The following is a 20,809-nucleotide window of genomic DNA, read 5'->3' as shown; positions in this document are numbered from 1 at the left end:
TTAGTTTTAATTACATTATTATAATATATGTGTTGTGGTAATAAGGGTGTCACACATGTTCATTAATAAGTACATTGTATCAAAAGCATAACATATTGGGTATTTTAATTTAGACTTGCATGGTTTAATCTTCAACACGTTTATTTCAATAAGGTTAAGATCAATTGATTCAACTGAAAATATTAAGAAAAGTTGTTATTCTTATTCAAGAAAAATTGAAATATTTTTTTTATAAATCCAATTCACTCCCCTCTTGGATTAACCATCTTTTCTAAAACCTCGATGTCACATCCATTTAGAGCTCTATCAACAAGCACACCGTGAGATTTAAGTCTCATCACTAACATCATCATCTTGATGATTTTCACCTGCAAAACACACACAAAGGTACAACAAGCAAAAAAGTGGAGTGAGATATGTCTCACTTTGACTACTGGTGTGAGATAGTATCGAATAACCACACACAACGATAAACATAAGAATGTGTGTGTGTGTATATATATATATATATATATATATATATATATATATATATATATATATATATTCATAACAGTTACAAGATAGCTAAATCATTCAACAAATACTAACACGGTTTCAATACTCATAGTTCATACAAATATAACAGACATAGGCTTTGCTAGTCTATATGCATGTGATGTCAGTAAAAACACATTAGCAATGCTAAAAGGTTCAAATAGGGTAGCCTAAAATGACATGTTGGTGACTCATCCATCTCAACACTATACACTAGGGGGAAATGCACCAAAACGTGTTGGGATAGTGATGTTGCGTAAGATTCACCCATGCACTCAAAAAGGTGGAATTGGGACTATCAAACTTAATTGTTCCCAAGGTCATGAATCTCCAAGCTCATACAAGGGAGACCTTTTTTGACAGAATATTTCACATTGTACCCATCATACAAAAACACCTCTATGCATATGATGCATGTCATATAAGATTTAATGCACATTATGCATCACATAGATTTATCATAAGTTCATGTCATTCATATATCACAACAAAAATATCGTGACTAGGCACTCATGCACAAACTTTTAATCCTACTAAGTCTTGACTTAAACTGCAGATTGCATCATCATCACATGGTTCACACATACAAGCACAACAAAACACCATTAAGCATACCTTAATTAATCAAAGGAATAAGATAATTAAGATTAACCCTTAAACTACTCATTTAATTCATTACTTAACTACCATTTTACCACTAACAATGTTCATGATAATAATCCTAATCAAAACAGCACCAAAATACCTAAATAAAGACAAAAGAGAAGTCCTCACATTTTCTTAAGGTGGCACCCAATGAGGCACAATTTATGTTCATTGCCAAATCCACAAAGAGCACATGTTGCTTTTTAGTGGTCTCACGCTTACGTAACCTTACTCATGCTCAACAAATTAATAACAAGGAGTCCCTTTAGGTTTTTGCTCTTAGTGTGGTTAAATCCATGTCTAACTCATGATCCACAAAGATCACTCTATGCTCTATGTTGCTCTCACGCCCAACATTATTCAAGTGGTGTCTGATGTGATGTCAATTCGTGAAAATGTGTTGAATGTGCAATAATCACACAAGTTAGCCTGAAAGTCATAACTTCCAATCTAATTGATAAAAATATTGATTGAATTAATAAAATAAAGTATCAAAATGATTTTCAAATTTTTTAAAAATTTATAGACTTGATCTATGTATTAAATTTTTTTAATTCAACGACTGAATTATTAAAATTTAATATAGAACATAAGTTATTGAATAAAGTAAGTTTACGTATACTTATAAAATAAATGAATTGCAACGAAATGTTAACTAACTAATAATAATAATAATTATTAGATAGTATAATGTTCTGAGCTTTATTTGAACACCGTTTTATAAATATGTATGTGCATGTTTCAAATTCTTTTATTGGGTTCTGTTTAAAAATACATAGTCAATCATAATATCCATAAAGTACGAATTTGGATCCAGTCTTATGGCCCTTATGTAATTCAAAAATTGTTTCAACTTTTTCTAATATAATAAGAGTTAAATTATACTTTTAAACTTTTATCTTATTTTTTTAAAATTTATTGTAATCCTTCATCTTTTAAAATTTTTATTTTAGTATTATATTTCTTAAATTTATGTCAATATAGTCATTTTGAGTTTTTTTTTTATTGATTTAAGATTTGAAACTTATCATATAAGATTTAATATATATAAAAAAACTATCGAATGTTATTATAAATATAATAAAAATATATTTTTTTAAATTAATTTTATATTATTTTCTAGTTATTCATAAAATATATTTTTTTTCATAATTTTTACTATATTTATAACTCTTTTATATTTAAACACCAACTACATTTCATAATTTTTTTATAAATGAATATAATATTATGAGTTTTATGTTTTGAATAATAAAAAATTAATTCAAAATCATGTGACAAAATTTAAAATAATCATTACTTAAAAAAAAACTAAATTGATTCAAATATTAAAGATAAAAGATCAAAATTAACATTTTAATGTATAAAGGACTAAAGTGAATCTGAAGAAATAAAATAAAGGATAAAAAAAATATACTTTAACTCATAATAAAATATATACTATTTATATAGTAGGTTAAATTATACTTTTGATCCTTTATCTTATTTATTAAATTTATTTAAGTCTTTCATCTTTTAAAATATTCATTTTGGTCTTTTTATCACTTAAATTTGGACTAATTTAATCCTTTTGAAACAATGATTACAATTTTGAGACATTATTTTAGATATTTTTTTATTAATCAAATACTTGAAACTTTAATTAAATTTATTTATATGAAAAATATTAAACACAACTAAAGTTTAAATAATAATAAAAACATTACCAATATAATGAAAATTGCATAAAAATAAGTCTAAAAGAAAATTGAAATTTTTAAAAAATATAATTTTATACTATTTTTTAGTTGTTTATGAGACATTTTTTTCACAATTTTTACTATGTTTATAATCTTTTAAATTTAAATGTTAACTAAGTTTCATAATTTTTATATAATTGAATATAATGTTATAAGTTTCATATAATAAATTAGTTAAAAATTGATTCAAAATTGTGTCGTAAAATTAAAAATTATTATATTTTAAAAGAATTAAATTAATTCAAATATAAAAGATAAATGACTAAAATGAATATTTTAATAAATAAAAGACTAAAACAAATTTAAAAAATAAGATAAATAATAAAAGTATAACTTAGTCTATACAGTACAGTTTATTACGTTCTTTTTATCACGTTATCTTATTTTATACTTTTCTTCTTATTTCTCTCGTATATGTTTTAATAAAAATAATTTGTAACAGTAACTTATCATACAATATTGCATTTTTACATCCTTCTTTTATTACATTCTTACATTTTTCCATTTTGAATAATAATATAACAAATACACATTCTAATACAAGCTCTTTATTTTTTGATTTTTTAAAATAGTACATCGAGTTATTCTCAATTACGAGATGAATTTAGTATAAAAATGTTATTTGAAACTATCAAATGAATTTATACTAGGGGTGAGCATTAAACCGACACCCGAACCGAACCCGAAAAACCCGAAAAAAAATATTGCTTTTGGGTGGGTTCGGGCGGGTCTTATGGGTAAATCGGGTTAAAATTTTGATTTTATACGGGTTATATTGGGCGGGTTCGGTTTTAAATTTTTAAACCCGCTAAAAACCGAACCCAACCGAAAATGAGATAAGTTTAAATTTTTATTACTTTTGTATAACTAAACAACAATGGTCCAAATTTAAAAGTCTTTATTTCAAGTATAATATAGCCATCAATTTGTAACTTATTTTTTTCCTTTTTCTCATAACTTAGATATTTATTTTGTCTTCTCCTTCCTCATTCAACTTCTCAACACACTAGTCCATTTTTAGAGTTATCTTTTTGCTTCTTTCTTTGTCTTTCTTTTCCATCTTCTTATCTCCATTTTGAGTACATTTTGTGTGACTGTGATTTCTTATGGTTTTGTAATCTAACTTTATATTTCTTTTCCATGTAACAATTATGAATTTTGTTATCTTTTATTTTTGCTTCTTTAGTTTGTAAATGTTTCAACTACGAATCTATTTACATCATTTATTGTCACCTTCATTCTATTTTTATACACTATTTTAAAAATATTTTTTATCGTTTTAAGCTTCATCTTTGTTAAGATAAATTGGTCTACAAAAAAATTCAAACCCGATTATACCCACTCGCTTAAATCCGAATCCGTTTCAACCCGAACCGCCTCAAATCGAAAGCTCAGTCGGTCGGATATGGGTCACATTTTTTCAAAGCCGGTTTACAACGGGTTGGACATTTTTCACCCGAACCCGACCAAACCCACCCGTTGCTCACCCCTAATTTATACTGCTCACTAGGGCGTTTACCTTGTCCTTGAGAAAACTTGGGCCTAGAACAACTGTCTAATAGACAGTGTCTATCACTTTTTCTATTATATCACATATATCTACTCTTGATACTACACTAGCCTGCGGCTCTTGTTCATGGTTGATGTTGATCCTTCTTGGAGCATTGATTCATTTATACATATATAGCATATACTTTTTATTACTGCTCTATTAGTTTATCTACATGTTTTATAAATATTTGTGAAGATTTTTACATACTTCAAATTTAAACACAATCATTAAGAACATATTTGCATATAATCTAGAAGGACTTCCGACAGTGTTTCTATCGTAAATAACAAAACAACCATGGTTGTCAATCTCTAGTGATAACTCGTAAACTCGTACGAGTTTACGAGATTAGGACAGCATACCTGTATAACTCGAGAGTAAAATCATTTTTGAGTAATCTCGGAGTAATCTATGTGATCTCGTGTAATCTCGTGTAATATCGCGAGATCGGTCCCGAGTTTAAGAGATCACATTTTTTTTGTTCTCCACAAAACGTTTGTTTTGGTTAGGGCTGAAACATAGTAATCAATAGCAATTGTCACAACCACAATCGCAGCGCGTCGGAGCACAGCGGCTCTGTTGCAGAGCAGCCGCGAAAGCGGCTGAGCGTGGCGGCGCGATCACGGGTGGGTGACGAATCTTCTCTTCTTTTTTTAGCGGATCTTCGCCAATCTCTCTTCTCCGGCGAATCTCTGTCGATCTATCCTCTCTGACAATGGCTCTGTCTTCTCCGACATCTGCAGATCTGTCTTCTTCTAGGCAGCGACGACGGCTTGAGGAAGGGTTGCATTGCAAGAAAAATAATTAGGGTTGGAATATGGGCCAAATGGGCCAAGTTTTATTTTTTGTTTTGATTTGGTTAAGAGGGTTTTTACTTCATTATTTTTTTTAGAAAGTAATTTCTCTTTATTATTAATTATTAATTATTATTATTATAATTTAGATAATATTTTAAGTAATACAAAATTTAATATAAGACCTTAAATATTTTGTTTTCTTAATTTTTTTATTTTGTTTAACTACTATAAATTTTTATTATTAAAAATATTTAATGTATAAATTGTTATGTTTTTATTTTTATATGTATATTATTAATTATTTGTATTATAAATTATCTAATATTTATATATATATATAAATTAGAATAGTGTAATCCTGCTATATTTAATAAATTATTTTATTATTAATATAATTTGTTATTTTACTCTTTAATATAAAGTTAAAATGTTTAATTATTATATAATTTTTAATTATTTTTATAATTTTGTTTATTGAGTAATCTCTTACGAATTTACGATACGAGTTTACGGAGTTTCCACGAGTTCACGTAAACTCTCGAGATTGACAACCTTGAGAACAACTCTTAAAAACGTTTATAGACTTGTATTCAAATATATTCTAATAAGATATCTCACTAATTACTTGTAAATCCAGTGGAGAAATTCTCTCAGCAAATGTACTAGCTGTACAAAACTAATCAAAGAACGAAATAATTTATTAGTGTTTGATATTGGATATGATTTTGTGTGTAGGCAACATTTAAGTCTTCAATTTTCTTATTGGCAGCACTTAAAATTGAAAGATGTTGGAGACTGTATTTAATGTAGCAATGTTCTATTTTTGCATCTATACTAATGAATGCTAAAATGATCTTCTGAATTTGAGGGTATATCAGCAGTATCAGCTATATTTTAGAGGATTTCCCTTACGAAATAGGCAAATGATACAACTGGAAAAAAGTTATTTCTGTTCCATTTTTTTTATTCATTTTACATGTTTGACAAAAAACTTGATATTTACTTAGTAGCCAGGAGTTGATTTTGTACCTAAAAACTTCAAAATCGCATTGAGAAAGCCTCAAGAGGTTGATGCTTCATTCCACAATTAGATGCCACTGAAATGCCAATATGCATGCTCAAAAACACATTAACATTAGATGCAGCTCAGACACTTCATTAACATACTTGCAGCTTTGAAGAACGCATTTCCTTGATGATTTCTTATACTTTTATGTGTCGATTCTAATGTATTAAGAGTTTGTTTAGATACAAATTAGAAGTGTTTTTAGAAACTTCTCTACTAAAAATAAAAAGTAATTCAAGCATACTCTAATACTAATTTGAGTAGTTTCCCCACACTCGGTACATATCATTCATCTGATCATATTTATCAAAACCAAGTATGCCACCTAACAATAAACACTGTTAACATTAAATCCTTGTATTTCCACATTCAAAGCAAATGAAGAACATTGAATAAATGATGAACTAGAAAATCATGTAGCAGAAGAGTCAAACTACATATTCTCCCCTCAAAAATACTCACAACATACCTTTCTAATACATTCTACCTATACAAATGAATCAAAATGTCAGTATAGTTCAATTTCATTTCCAAAGGATCAGGAACTTTCATTCCACTACCTATCCTGTTCCAAAATCTATAGAAACAAGTCACGCCATACACAAGATTCATCATCTCACATTACAGATAAGAAATAAACAAAAGCAAAAACTTAGCGTTTAGACAAGTCATTGATTGCTCTGTTGAAGAACCTCTGCTTCAGCCTGCGCCATGGGATCATCACGGATCTCAACTTCCTCTTCTTTCTCCCCCTCCCGCTGCTCCGCCACCTGCTTCCGGTGCAAGTCCTCCGCCGCCTGCATCGCCGCCCTATTCTCCGCCTCAATCCGCCGCATCTCCTCCTCCTGCTGCTGCCGCTCAAACCAGGTATCCGCATCCGCCCAAACTGAAACACACACCACGCAGTCACAATCACAAAACAAAGCACAAAACAATTATAACATTCGCGAGTTAGGGTTTCGAGAAAATGAAATTGAGAGAATATTAGGGTTTCGGACGCACTAGGTTGTGCTGCCCAGCCCTGCTCGCCGCCCTTGATGCGTTCGGGGAGGGCGTAGTTGACGGTGAGGACGCGGCCGTAGAGCTCGGCGCCGTCCATGTTGTCCATGGCGGAGGCGGCGTCGTCTCGCTCGAGGAAGGTGACGAAGCCGAAGGAGCGGTGCTTCTGCGTGGCCTGGTCCAACGGCGTCTTCACGTCCTTGATGTCGCCGAACGGAATGAACGCCGCGTGGAGGATCGACTCGTTCACCTCCTCCGCTAACCCTCCCACGTAAAGCGTGTTCTTCTGCACACCTTGCATCATCGCCATCGCTAGGGTTTCGAGGTCGAGAACGAAGAGAGAAGGTGTTAGCTTCACACTCTCGCTCTAAAACCTCTCTCTCTGGCTGGGCTAGTAGGCCCGTTGGCGTTCTTTCGGCCTCAACAGGCCCAATTATATTTCATAATCCAATAAAGAAAGATAGGAGATCCTGTTTACAATAGTATTTTTTTATTTATAAAAATTAGTTTTCATATATTATAAAAACTAGTATTTTAACATATTTATTACATATGATTAAAATTTATATTAAATTATGTATAAAATTAAATACTGTGTTTTGAATATGTAAATTATAATATAAATTTGTATGTTGCACTATCAACTTATTTTCTTGTTAAAAATAAGGCTAATTATTTAATAATACATCTATATTAAATAAAAATGAATTTGGGTAAATAAAATAAAAAGTGAGTGACATCAATATGTGGTATTGAATCAACATTGGTTATATATTTTTAAAATAAAATATATATTAAAATTAACGCTAATTATTTTTTACACAATTGTATTAATGAAATATGAATTTTGATGGAAAATAATAATTTTGTTTTGAAAAAAAAAAAAAAAACAGTGACATGTGATGTTGAATCTACATTCCTTTCAATCAGACAGTTGCTAGTAAACTTCAGTCATTATTGACTAACAACACACAAACAAGTCACACACATGTGATGTCAAATTTAATTCATTACATGTTTGTATATATTTAGGAGATGTATTGGTTTAAGACTTTATAATTTTAAAAAAGTTTGTTAATATTTTATCAAGATTTTATGTTGCTTAAAAATAATTTAGTAGTATTTTATATTTTTTCAAACGTGTGGTTCAGCGGTAGGGGTTGATTCACGCTTAAGCAAGGTCAGGGATTCGAATCCTGCCTTGTGTATGCAGCCGCGTTAAATCTTAGGGTCAGCTATCCCACCCTTTAAGCCTGCCTTGTGTATGCAACCGCGTTAAATCTTAGGGCCAGCTATCCCACCCTTTAAGGTGCCTCTAACGTAGCGAGGAGATTAGTCACTGCTGTCGACAGTGGATACTCCAGGGACGAACAAAAAAAAATCTAGTGATTAGGATAATTAAAAATATGAGATGTAGATTTAATCTTGGTTACGATTATTTTTATAATATTTTTTATCTTAAAAAAAAAAAAAAAAAAAAAAAAAAAAAAAAAAAAAAAAAAACCTCGTGAGTGTGGGGATTGAAGAATCTAGTCGTGTAGCTGTCGCAACATGGTTCACTGGATCTCCAAGTGCTCCCATCCACAATCCTCTCATCTCATTTGGATATATATATATGGTTATGGACAAATCCAATTTTCTCTCTTCTTTTGTAATTTTATGTTTTCTACCCCTAACTCCTTGTTTTGTTCGTGGCAAATACAGGGAAACAAAAATACAAAATATGAAAGTGACATAAGATAAAGACATTTAATTTTTATTATTCGTTTTCAGAGAAAATAAGAAGAAAGAAGGTATTCAAATAAAATGAGAGGAAAATATATTTCTTTTTTCATTCATCTAAATAAGTGAAAAGGAATTCTCGCAGTTCCTATTTCTCTTTTTATTTTTATCCATTCAAACAACCTAACTTTTCTATTCTATTTCTCCTACAATTTTTTTTATCATTTTTTAATATCTTTGAATGATCAGGTTGTTTGATAATGGATTCATATATTTACTATTTATAATTTTTATGATTATAATATTTTTTACATACATGATTTAATTATTCTTCTTCTAATTTAATAATTGTATTTTTAAATAAATTTAATAATCTATACTATTTTTATATTTTATTATTCATTTTAATTTTATTTTAATATATTTTTATTAAATAATAATTAAATATATAATAAAACTTTAATTATGTAAAACGCATAGTAATTTAACATTTTTTTCATTTATCGTCCATTTAAGTTTATATATATATATAAAAAGAATCATATATGTAAGTTTAATGATTAATTTTTTATCTCGTCAAAATACGATTACAATAATAATAATTTAATGACACCATTATAGTATTATCATGCGTAGGACAATAAAAGATAACAATATCATGTGTCACATTAGCATATTGTGACACATGATTTTTTAATTATGTCACATTAACATATTGTCATACCATTATCTTAAGGTGAAAAATGATTTTTTAAATTTAGAGTTTTAATATTAATAAATAAAATATTTTATAATGAAGAAATGTCTAAAAATATATTTTTGAAAATTTTATCAGATAAAATATAAAACACAAATTATTTATAAAACATTGTAAGCTAGATGAAACATACAATTTATCTCATATACATTAAATATTTATCATTTATTGAAACTAACAAAAAAGTTCACATTGAATGTTTCATTTTTTAAAACATCAAATCAAAAGATCATTTCGAAACTCACAAATCTATTAAAGAGAATAATCATGTTTTTCATTAGAACTAAATCCCTGAAATCATGGAGAAAAATAAATAAAGTCATTGTTATAGTTGGTCTACGTTGACATTGCTTCTACAAACTCTGTTTGATACGAAAAGTTAATAAGTGACCTTATTGATCAGATGAGAGATATTATTTGGTGAAATGCATTTAATACTCGCATTAAATGAGACAAACAGTCACCTATCATCACAAAAAAAATGATGAAGATAGATGAAGCAAACGAGCTGGACTTAAAGTGTTGCAACAGTGAGTCACTATATAAGAAGTTTCAAAATACAAGAAAGACAAAGAATTTTACATAGATACATTTGTATAGAAACCCACTTTCTGTAAATCTATTCTTTCTTGTAAACATTCATTGTTATGTAAGTGGTTGTATAGCATCTTAATGAGACGAACACAACATCTATGTAACCTTCATAACCATTGTTATAAGGTTGAACTTTGAGAGATTTTTCTGAAAAATAATACTTGTTATTAAGCCTAAAGAGGTTTGATTGAAAAAGACTACTTGTTTTTGAACTTGGAGAGATTTGACTAAAAAAGAATACTTAATTGTTAAGTATACTTTTGGTTCTTTATCTTATTTTTAAAATTTATTTTAGTCCTTTATTTTTTAAAATGTTCATTTTAAATCTTTATTTCCTAATTTTGAGTCAATTTGATCCTTTTGAAACAATGATTATTTCACTTTTGAGCATAGTTTTAAAAATCGGATCGATCATCAAACCAGTTAGGATACTAGATCAATAGGTTAAATGTTGAATCGGTGAGTCACTAATTGAACCGTATGACCCGATTTCTATTAATATTTTAAAAAAAATATTCATGTTGAATATATTTTATACTTGTAAATCTTAATAAATTCATATCGTATCTTAAATTTCAATTTCCATCTTAATTTAAAATTATCTTTATCTTTATTTTGTATAAAGAAATACATGAAAAAGTTGTATGTTAAACCGTATATTAATACAAATTAATATATATATATATATATATATATATATAATATACTTGTAATTGATATCACAAAATAATATATGTAAAATCTACCTATATATTATATTATTAAATATAATTTAAAATTAATAATATACTATAAAAGTTATTTAAGTTGCATATATTACAAACAAATACATTAGAATAAGTGGTTATTGTAATGTTTAATAAGGCTCATCCCTTTCCCATGAGCCAATTCGAGCCGATTTTTAAAACACAATTTTAAGTCATTTTTTGACTGTTTTAAAACTCGTCTCATTAGATTCAATTACATAAAAAAAAACCTATTGAAAATCAATACAATTCAAGCCAAAAACTATCATATACAGAGTAAAAATCACATAAAAATAAGTCTAAAAAATAATTTAAAAATTTAAAAATCTAATTTCACGTTATTTTCTAATAGTTTGTGGGATGAATTTTTCACATAATTTTCACTATATTTATAATTATTTTGAATTCAAACGTTGTACCAACCTGACTCGAGCCGAGCTTAGCCGAGTCCACGAGTTAACTTGACCGAGGTGACCTCTTAGACAAGCTGAAATAAAATCATGAAACGCTGACATGTCACAGGAGATATCAGTAAGACACCTCGGCAGGTTAACAACGTCAAGGACAATAACCACCTTCAGAAAATAACCATATAGCAGTTACACGGTTACTCGGAAAACCACCACAGGTAATGATATAAGCAATATGTGAAACTAGATACGTCAACTAACTTGATCGTCGAAGTCCTTTTTGCATGTACATCCGAGACACTCGAGCAAGGAAACCGGAGAGAAGGAACTCAACCTATTGACCGATCTCACACAACCTCGGCTGAATCCAACCAGGAAGACGACTTATCCGAGTTAGGGATCCGACCTGATTCGTGTAAGTACATTTGGCGCTAGAAGGAGGGTCTGGTAAAACTTTTCCTCCTTCACCCTTATGGTTTCAACCCGAAGTCAGACCAATAGAGCAACAAGTGCAACGAGTGTACCACGTTCAAGCACACCGAACATGGAAGATAATCCAACCCTTCGACGGTTACTTGAACAGATAGAACTAATGCAACGACAACACGCAGCCGCAATGGAGAATCTACGTAAATAGCACGAAGCCGATCTGCAACAGTTACGTGCTGAGCAGGCCGGATTCCGAGCACAATGGCAGCAAAATCAACCACCGCCATATACTCATCATGCTAGCCATGTTCCACCTACGGCAGAAGAACATCAGTCTTCTCCCGATCCTACATACCCAGCAGAACCCACTCACACTCACACTCACCGAATATGATCCACATTCCACTCAACGACACCCATTTGTTGATGGAATAATGGAAGTCCCTCTCCCACCCACTTGGAAACCGTTGAACATAGATAGATATGACGGAACCACAGATCCCGATGAGCACATCGATGCATATGTTACCCAGATCAACCTTTATATGAATGACGATGCCATCATGTGCCGGGTATTCCCAACTTCACTCAAGGGGGCTGCCCTGAGTTGGTACACACAACTACCACTCAGATCCGTAAATAATTTTGATACTCTGGTTCGTTTTTTGTCTGCCCAATATGCCACCAGCAGACCTCATCATATCACCTCAGCAACGTTGTCTAATCTGCGACAATAGGATGATGAATCCCTCAGGCATTTTATGGAGTGATTCGCCAATGTTTCCATCAAAATTCGAAACCTCAATCCAGAAGTCGCCCTCCATTCCATGTTGATGGCCCTCAAACCTGGACCCTTTGTTGACAGTCTTTGCCGACATCAACCAGCCAGCATGGACGAACTGAGAGCGCGCGCTGCCGGTTACATCCAAATGGAAGAGCATGCTGAGTTCTGTAATAATATCCGGGATGGCCTTGCCGTCAAGGGCGAGTCCAGTAGTAAGGAGAAGCAAAAGAGTCACTTCGATCAAAGATCCAAGAGACCTCGTCAAGCACGAGGTCCCAGGTGTGATTTTTACACACCCCTTAATGCTCTGCACGTTAATATTTTAGAAGAAGCTAATCATGCAGATCTAATCTCCTTACCTCCCCCGGCGTACAACTCGGCCAATGCCGACAAGAGCAAACATTGTCGATATCACCGAAACCATGGACACACAACGGAGGAATGTTGGAGCCTCAAAGACAAAATCGAAGAACTGATTCAGGCTGGTCACCTTGGCCAATATGTCCAACGTGGTCAAGCTTCCCGCGGGGGGTTCCGAGGACGCGGCAGAGGGCGAGGATGATATTCAAACCGATATCAAGGACGCTCCCAAAGTTACCAAGGCCGATTTGAGCAAGGTAACTATCAACAAGCACCCATACACGAAGAAAACAAACCCAGCGCAAATAGTGCTAATCCACAGCATGGGGAAAAATCCTCTGCCGATAATAACCTGCAAGGAGTCATTAATACCATTGCGGGGGGCTTAGCCGGAGGTGAAAGTTCTAACTCCGCCAGAAAGCGGCACCTACGCAACGTTCACAACATCAATGATCACCACAACTCGGACACCAAAACGAGTCCATCAACTCCTCCCATTGTCTTCACCGATGATGATTATGAAGGCATAAGTCTAAACCAAGACGATCCCATGGTCATCTCAGTCGAAGTGGCTAACTGGGAAGTTTAGAAAACATTGATTGACCACGGTAGTTCTGCCGATGTGCTGTATTGGCCTACTTTCTTGAAGCTTGACATCCCTCATAATATGATCCAACCATATTCCGAGCCTCTCGTCGGTTTCGCAGGTGAGCGAGTTCATACTCGTGGTTTCATTGAATTGCTAACCTCTTTTGGTACAACTCAGAATTCAAAGAGAGTGCTGGTGAAATATTTGTTAGTTGATGTCGTCACCTCCTACAATATTTTCATTGGGAGACCAACATTAAATCAGTTAGGAGCAATTGTGTCAACACCCCATTTGACTATGAAATTCCCGGGCACAGACGGACGTATAATAACTATCAAAGCTAATCAGCAAATAGCAAGGAGATGTTATGCCAAGAGCTTAAGGATTGCCCCTACCAGTCTTCAACCCGAGAAGTCAAATTCTTCTGTAGTAGCCCATCTCGGAACAAGGGAAATGGCTGACCTGGATCCCCGAGTTGACATGCATGACCACCGACCTAGCCCTGTTGACGAACTAATTGAATTCCAGATTGGAAAAATGCCAGGACAGTGCACCAAAATCGGAAAACACATTGAAGTCGATCTCCGAGGTAGAATCATGTCAATTCTCACTGAAAATGCTGATCTCTTTGCATGGAGTAGTGCAGATATGCCAAGGATAGATCCCAACTTTATTTGCCACAAATTAGCTATTTACAAGGAAGCAAAGCCAGTGTCCCAAAAGAAGAGAAAGATTGGCGGTGAAAGAAGAGAAGTTGTTAAAGTTGAGACTCAAAAACTGTTAAGTGCAGGGTTCATTAGAGAAATTAAGTATACCACTTGGTTAGCCAATGTCGCGATGGTTAAAAAGTCCAATGGCAAGTGGCGTATGTGTGTTGACTATATAGATTTAAACAAAGCTTGTCCGAAAGATGCATACACCTTACCCAACATTGACAGATTGGTTGATGGAGCTTCCGGCTATGCTATGCTTAGTTTCCTAGATGTTTACTCCGGCTATAATCAGATTTTAATGTACCCCCAGATGAAGAGTACACTGCATTTATCACAGAACAAGCCAACTACTGTTATCATGTCATGCCATTTGGACTCAAAAATGCGGGAGCAACATACCAAAGGCTAATGGACAAAGTCTTCGCGGAACAAATTGGCCGTAATCTGGAGGTTTATGTTGACGACATGGTCATCAAAACGAAGTCAGCCAACGATCACGTCCGAGATCTAGAAGAAATCTTCCAGCAAGTCAGAAGGTATAACATGAGACTAAATCCTGAGAAATGTGTTTTTGGAGTCCAAGGTGGGAAGTTTTTAGGATTCATGATTACTTGTCGGGGGATAGTGGCAAATCCAGATAAGTGTCAGACATTGATTAACATGAGAAGTCCCCAGAACCACAAAGAGGTACAAAGATTGGCGGGCAGGCTCGCTTCTCTCTCTCGGTTCATTCCCAAGATGGCAGAAAAGGCCAAACCCATTTTTAACCTGTTAAAGAAACCAAAGAATTTCGTTTGGGATGACCGATGTGAGCAAGCATTTTCAGACTTCAAAATATTTTTATCTGCACCCCCCATCCTGACTAAACCTCAGAGTCACGCCGACCTCTTGCTATACCTCGCCATGGCCGACAATGCAATTAGTGCAGCCCTTATGCAGAATGACGGTAAAAAGCAAATTCCTATTTACTTTATTAGCCGTGTTTTGAAAGACACCGAGAAGAGGTACCAAACCATTGAGAAGTTGGTCCTTGCGCTAGTAACTTCAGCTCGGCGACTTCGGCCCTATTTTCAAAGTCATCAGATTGTGGTAAAAACCGACTATCCCATCAAGCAGATACTTCGAAAGCCTGATCTCGCAGGTCGGATGACAGCTTGGTCAATCGAGCTGTCCGAATATGGAATCAAATATGAAAGTCGAGGAGCGCTAAAAGCCCAATGTCTTGCTGATTTCATTGTCGAGCTGACACCCAGCATTCCTACGGAAGAGCAATCCTGGATTTTACATATTGATGGATCATCCAGTACAAAAGGTAGTGGTGCAGGTATTATTCTTGAGGGTCCTAATGAGATGATGCTTGAACTTGCAATCAAATTTGATTTCAAAGCTACTAATAACCAAGCCGAATATGAGGCTTTGCTTGCAGGTTTGAGATTGGCCAGAGATATCGGTGTCAAAAAGCTTCGATGTTGTAGTGATTCCAAGTTGATCACAGAGCAAGTCGGAGGAAGTTATCAAACGAAGGAACCACAACTCCAAAAGTATAACCTTCTAGTATCTCATTTGAGTTCTTCCTTTGACAACTTCCAGATGGAACATATCCCAAGGGCCCAAAATGTTAGAGCTAATCTGCTGTCAAAACTAGCCAGTACTAAACGTCCCGGACAACACAAAACAATTATCCAAGAGACAATTAGTGCACTTAGCTATAATTTTGTAGTAGTGTCAACTAACTACCTCGGTCAACCAAGCTGGATGTCAAACATTTGGCAATATCTTACAAGCGGTACTTTATTGGAAGATAAAGCTGAAGCCTCAAAAATCAAACTCAAATCTTGTCATTTCACAATTGAAGCTGGAGAGTTGTTCAAAAGGGGATTCTCAGTACCCCTTTTAAAATGCCTTAACTCGGATCAAGCTGGGTATGTAATGGACGAGATCCATCGGGGTATATGTGGTATGCACTCGGGAACTCGGTCCATGGCTGCTAGGGTGATCCGAGTTGGCTACTACTGGCCAACTATGAGATTAGATTGTAAAACATATGTACAAAAATGCGAAGCTTGTCAAAAATTTGGCAACCTACACCAGTTACCTGCAACAGCCCTACACTCCATGCAATCAACATGGCCTTTTGCATGGTGAAGCATGGACATACTCGGTCCTTTCCCAGTTGCCAAAGGTCAATTAAAATTTTTAATTGTGGGGATTGATTACTTCACAAAGTGGATTGAAGCTGAGCCTTTAGCGCGAATTACAGCGACTAATGTGTAGCGTTTTACGTGGAAGAAAATCATTTGCAGGTATGGAATACCTCAAGCAATCACCACAGATAATGGCAAGCAATTTGTAGACAAAATTTTTGAGCAATTCCTGATGCAACTCGGCATCAAACACAAAGTCACCTCAGTAGAACACCCACAAACAAATGGCCAAGCCGAGGCAACAAATAAAGTGATTCTCCGTGAACTTAAGAAGAGGCTAGGATCTTCCAAAGGGGAATGGGTTGAAGAGTTACCTAGTGTCCTGTGGGCATACCATTGCACACCACAGACCACCACTCAAGAGACTCCCAATAAGTTGACATATGGTTCAGATGCAATGATACCCCTTGAAGTTGGTGAGCCAAGTCACAGAAGATTAACGTTTACTGAGTCCCAGAACGGAGAACAACTGAGCTTGGACAGAGATTTACTAGACGAAACAAGGGAACACGCCAGGGTGCAAGAAAAAACATGTAAACTTTGAGCATCACGGAGGTACAACTCCAAGCTCAAACCGAGATCTTTCCATGAAGGAGATCTCGTCTGGAGAGCCATAGGTGACGCTAGGAAAGATGCATCAGCAGGAAAATTTGCAGCCAATTGGGAAGGTCCTTTTCGCATCTTAGAATGCCTACAAAATGGAGCGTATAGATTGACAGAACTCAGTGGCAAAGTTCTCCCTAGAACTTGGAACGCCACCCATCTGAAATTTTATTTCAGTTAAATGCATGTAAACCCAGGTGTTGTACTCTTTTTCCTACTTCAGTCTTTTTTCCCAACAAAAAAAAGGGTTTTGGCTGAAGAGGTTTTAATGAGTCAACTTGAGGTCAGCAAGAGAGATGTAATGCACACATAACTTCATACTCAATATTACAAGTTCTCTCTTCTTGCAATTTGATTTCTTCTCTTTTACATAAATTTAATTTTTCCCTTGTTCCTTAATCTGATTCTTCCTTCTTGGCCAAATCTGAGCCAATGTTAAGAAACTCGTCCAAGTCTAAGCCGATATTCAATTTGACTTGAAACATGGCCAAGTTTGAGCCAATGTTAATAAACTCGTTCAACTTTGGGCCGATGTTAATTTTAAGTTGAAACTTGGCCAAATCTGAGCCAATGTTAATAACATCGTCCAAATCTGAGTCGATGTTAATTCTGGTCTGAATAATTTAGCCAAGTTTGAACAATAATTTAGCCAAGTTTGAGCAATAATTTAGCCAAGTTTGAGCAATAATTTAGCCAAGTTTGCGCCATAATTCAACCTAGTTCGAACAAAATTTATTCTTCATTCATAATACTACTATTACTAAATTTGGGTCAATTCCATTCGCGGCGCAACACGGCCAAGTTAAAGCTGATTTCATCCTATTAAGGTAAACCAGTTCCGTTCGAATATCTATACAGCAATTTTAAGCATGATACCGTAATTAATTAAAACTTTCAGAAAAATATCCAGTACATTAGAAAAATTATCAAAAGTTTAGCCTATAAAGGCAATAGTAAATTAGAATCCTAAGTACAAATCATACTACTATGTTGTAAACAAATACAATTAGTCATTGATTTCTTCACTGCTCATATCATCCGGGATATCATCTTCGTTAACCAATTTCCCCTCAAAGACATCTTTGTTGATGTGAATTTCTTTCAAATCAATGCTCGGGGCAATACACTTCACTTGTCGTAAGGCTTTAGAAAACCCCTTCTTATGCTCTACGACTACTTCATATTCGGTAGCCTCCATCTCTTTCTTCAACTTTTTGTTTTCATTTTCTATTTCTTGGATCTTCCTCACATTAGCAGCGATAACTTCCTGACAGGCTTTATTCTTCTTGTAAAGCTCCACCATCTCGTCTTTCAAGCTTTGCACATTCCCCTCATGGTCCTTTGCTTTCTTTTCTAGCATCTTCACAGTCTCTGCTTGAACTTCTTTTTCTTTTTCTAACAAACTCACCTTCTTCAAAAGGTCCTCCACCTTAGCCGCATATGTCTTATTCGACCTCACAGAAATCTCAAATGCCTTTGAGTTTTCCTCCAATTTTTTCTTTAAACTACCAACCTCAACATTTAATGACCCAACCTGGGCATTCTCGGTCCTCAGCTTAGACATCAGTGCAACATTTTTATCCCACTTTTTCTTCCAATGATCTACCACAGCGATAGATCTTTGTAAAAACACTTGCACGAAATCTAAACCTTGGACAGGACCAACCTTTTTAATCAAAGCCTTATCAGCGATATAGGCTGGATCTTCCTTATAAAAAGCTTCTGCAGTCAACTCGGCATTCTAGAAGGAAATCACATCGGGTGACATACTTACATGATCCAACCTCACCAGAGGATGCTTCGTATCATATCTCTGATGTAATGATCTCGGGCGGTTATTTGGTCCAGATTGGGACGACCTCCCTTGTGAAGTCGGCGAATTAAAGCCGAGTTGAGCAATTGACGCCTCCAAATTTGACACCAAATGTTCTGAAGATTTAGGAACTTGTGCATTTGCCAGCTTCAAAAAACAAATTCACACGACAAATTTGAAATCAGAACAATCAACATAATTACATAGTATTTAGTAATGATGAGACATATACCTTTTCTTTTTTCAAATCACAAGCAGAATTTCTCTCAACTTGCTTCTGAATGGTATCTTCTTTTTCCAAATCAATCACAACCTCCGAGTTCGTCATTTCTTTTGCAACTTCCTTCCTCGGCATACTTGAATTACCGACATGGTCGACGATCTTAGGTCCCTTATTATGAAGGTTTTCGCCCTCTATCTTTTGCTTCTTCACTTTTTGCTTAGGAACTGCAGCGTCCGGGATCTCTTCGATGTTAAATTTCCCCTTTAGCTCGCGCCATTTGCTCCTTCCCATGATCTCTGCACATCACAGTAATCAATAACATATTCAATCACATGACTTTAATTACATATAACTATTATTATTACTTACTCTCTAAGTCATCTTGTGGATTTTGGGATCTCGCAAGCATTAAAATAGTTTTGCTCTCTAATGCCCGAGCTAGCTTTTCCAACTTTTTTATATCTTCTTTCTCGTTGGGTGACAACACCAACCCCTCTGATCTCGAGAACCTCACAGGTTTTGATTGCCAACATAGAGGAAATTTTGGTTCCCCATTCCAGTGGAAAATTGGATCCGAACTCGGATTTTTATGAGACGATTGCACTTTGAAAAACTCTTCTTTAAAGTTCTTGTATGATTGTGCAAAAATTTGAAATAAACCCCCATGCGAACTTCCACTCAAAGACACCCACCCATACGGTGGTTCCCCCAATTTTATTTGATAAAAGTGCATAAATATTCCTAAACTCGACTCTATCCCCATTACTGCACATAAAATTTGGAACGCACGTACGAAACCCCAACTATTAGGATGTAATTGACTAGGAGCTACATTTATCTTTTTCAGCAACTCACACTCGAATGGGGTAAACGGAAACGTCACACCTAAATCCCTACACAGGCATTGATACATATATATGTACGGAGGAGTAGTAGCCACTTTAAAAAACACCCGTTCCTCCGGTGCACAGGGTTCAATAGAAAGTTGTTCTAGATATGGAGGCAGACAAAATTTCAAGTTGTGCTGTAATACACTAGCCTCCATTTCGCCACTAATCCTACTTTCGTATTTTCCTACATCTCCCCTCACCCATTCGTAACCAGTGGCAAGGATTTTTGGGTGGGAGTCTTTTCTGTTGTTCCCCCCTCTCTTTTGAACACTTGCCTCTTTCCCCTTGCCCCCAACGATTGTCTCTTTCCCCTTACCCATTTCAACCCCAATTACAACACAAAGATCGAGAGATAATGCTTGATACCTGGAAATGCTATGCTCCCCGCAATCCCCTGTTCTTCACGACTGACCTTCCTCACTTTGAATATGGCGGATGTTACACAACACTTTCCTCTGATAAACTTATAATTATCGACACCTTCAACACGCTGAAAACTTTACTTATATATACACGCTGAAAATCTTTTCGTTGCCTTCTTGAGCATTGCGCCTCTTCAACACGACGTTTCGCGCCCCTCCACGTCTATCGCCTTAAATGCTCTACACCGAAACGCTCAACAATAATGATTGAGAGC

General features: G+C 34.6%; 2 protein-coding genes across 2 annotated transcripts; one reads left to right on the top strand and one right to left on the bottom strand.

Annotated features, from left to right (window-relative positions):
* Nucleotides 1-6,677: 6,677 nt before the first annotated feature.
* On the bottom strand, nucleotides 6,678-7,743 carry LOC109797476 (ATPase E1). Its single transcript, XM_020357525.3, has 2 exons — nucleotides 7,339-7,743; nucleotides 6,678-7,222 (listed from the first exon to the last, which is right to left on the bottom strand). Exons 1-2 carry the CDS (start codon nucleotides 7,643-7,645, stop codon nucleotides 7,005-7,007), a joined length of 525 nt encoding a protein of 174 aa, XP_020213114.1. The 5' UTR covers nucleotides 7,646-7,743; the 3' UTR covers nucleotides 6,678-7,004.
* Nucleotides 7,744-14,847: 7,104 nt separating this feature from the next.
* Nucleotides 14,848-17,187, top strand: LOC109796265 (transposon Tf2-1 polyprotein). The gene is made up of 2 exons (XM_020355948.2): nucleotides 14,848-16,580; nucleotides 16,743-17,187. The coding sequence occupies exons 1-2, from the start codon at nucleotides 14,848-14,850 to the stop codon at nucleotides 17,185-17,187; spliced, it is 2,178 nt and encodes a 725-aa protein (XP_020211537.2).
* The last annotated feature ends 3,622 nt before the right edge of the window (nucleotides 17,188-20,809 follow it).

The sequence above is a fragment of the Cajanus cajan genome, chromosome 11, assembly GCF_000230855.2.
Source record: "Cajanus cajan strain Asha chromosome 11, NIPB_CcT2T_4, whole genome shotgun sequence".
In the NCBI taxonomy this organism is placed as follows: Eukaryota; Viridiplantae; Streptophyta; class Magnoliopsida; order Fabales; family Fabaceae; genus Cajanus; species Cajanus cajan.
This window is presented reverse-complemented; position numbering and strand designations above follow the sequence as displayed.

Excerpts from the sequence above, each read along its gene's own strand:
- LOC109797476 (XM_020357525.3), bottom strand. The coding sequence starts at position 7,645 with ATGGCGATGATGCAAGGTGTGCAGAAGAACACGCTTTACGTGGGAGGG. Across the intron at positions 7,223-7,338 it reads GGGCTGGGCAGCACAACCTA|TTTGGGCGGATGCGGATACC; the intron begins GTGCGTCCGAAA and ends TGTGTGTTTCAG.
- LOC109796265 (XM_020355948.2), top strand. The coding sequence starts at position 14,848 with ATGGACAAAGTCTTCGCGGAACAAATTGGCCGTAATCTGGAGGTTTAT. Across the intron at positions 16,581-16,742 it reads TCAACATGGCCTTTTGCATG|GTATGGAATACCTCAAGCAA; the intron begins GTGAAGCATGGA and ends AATCATTTGCAG.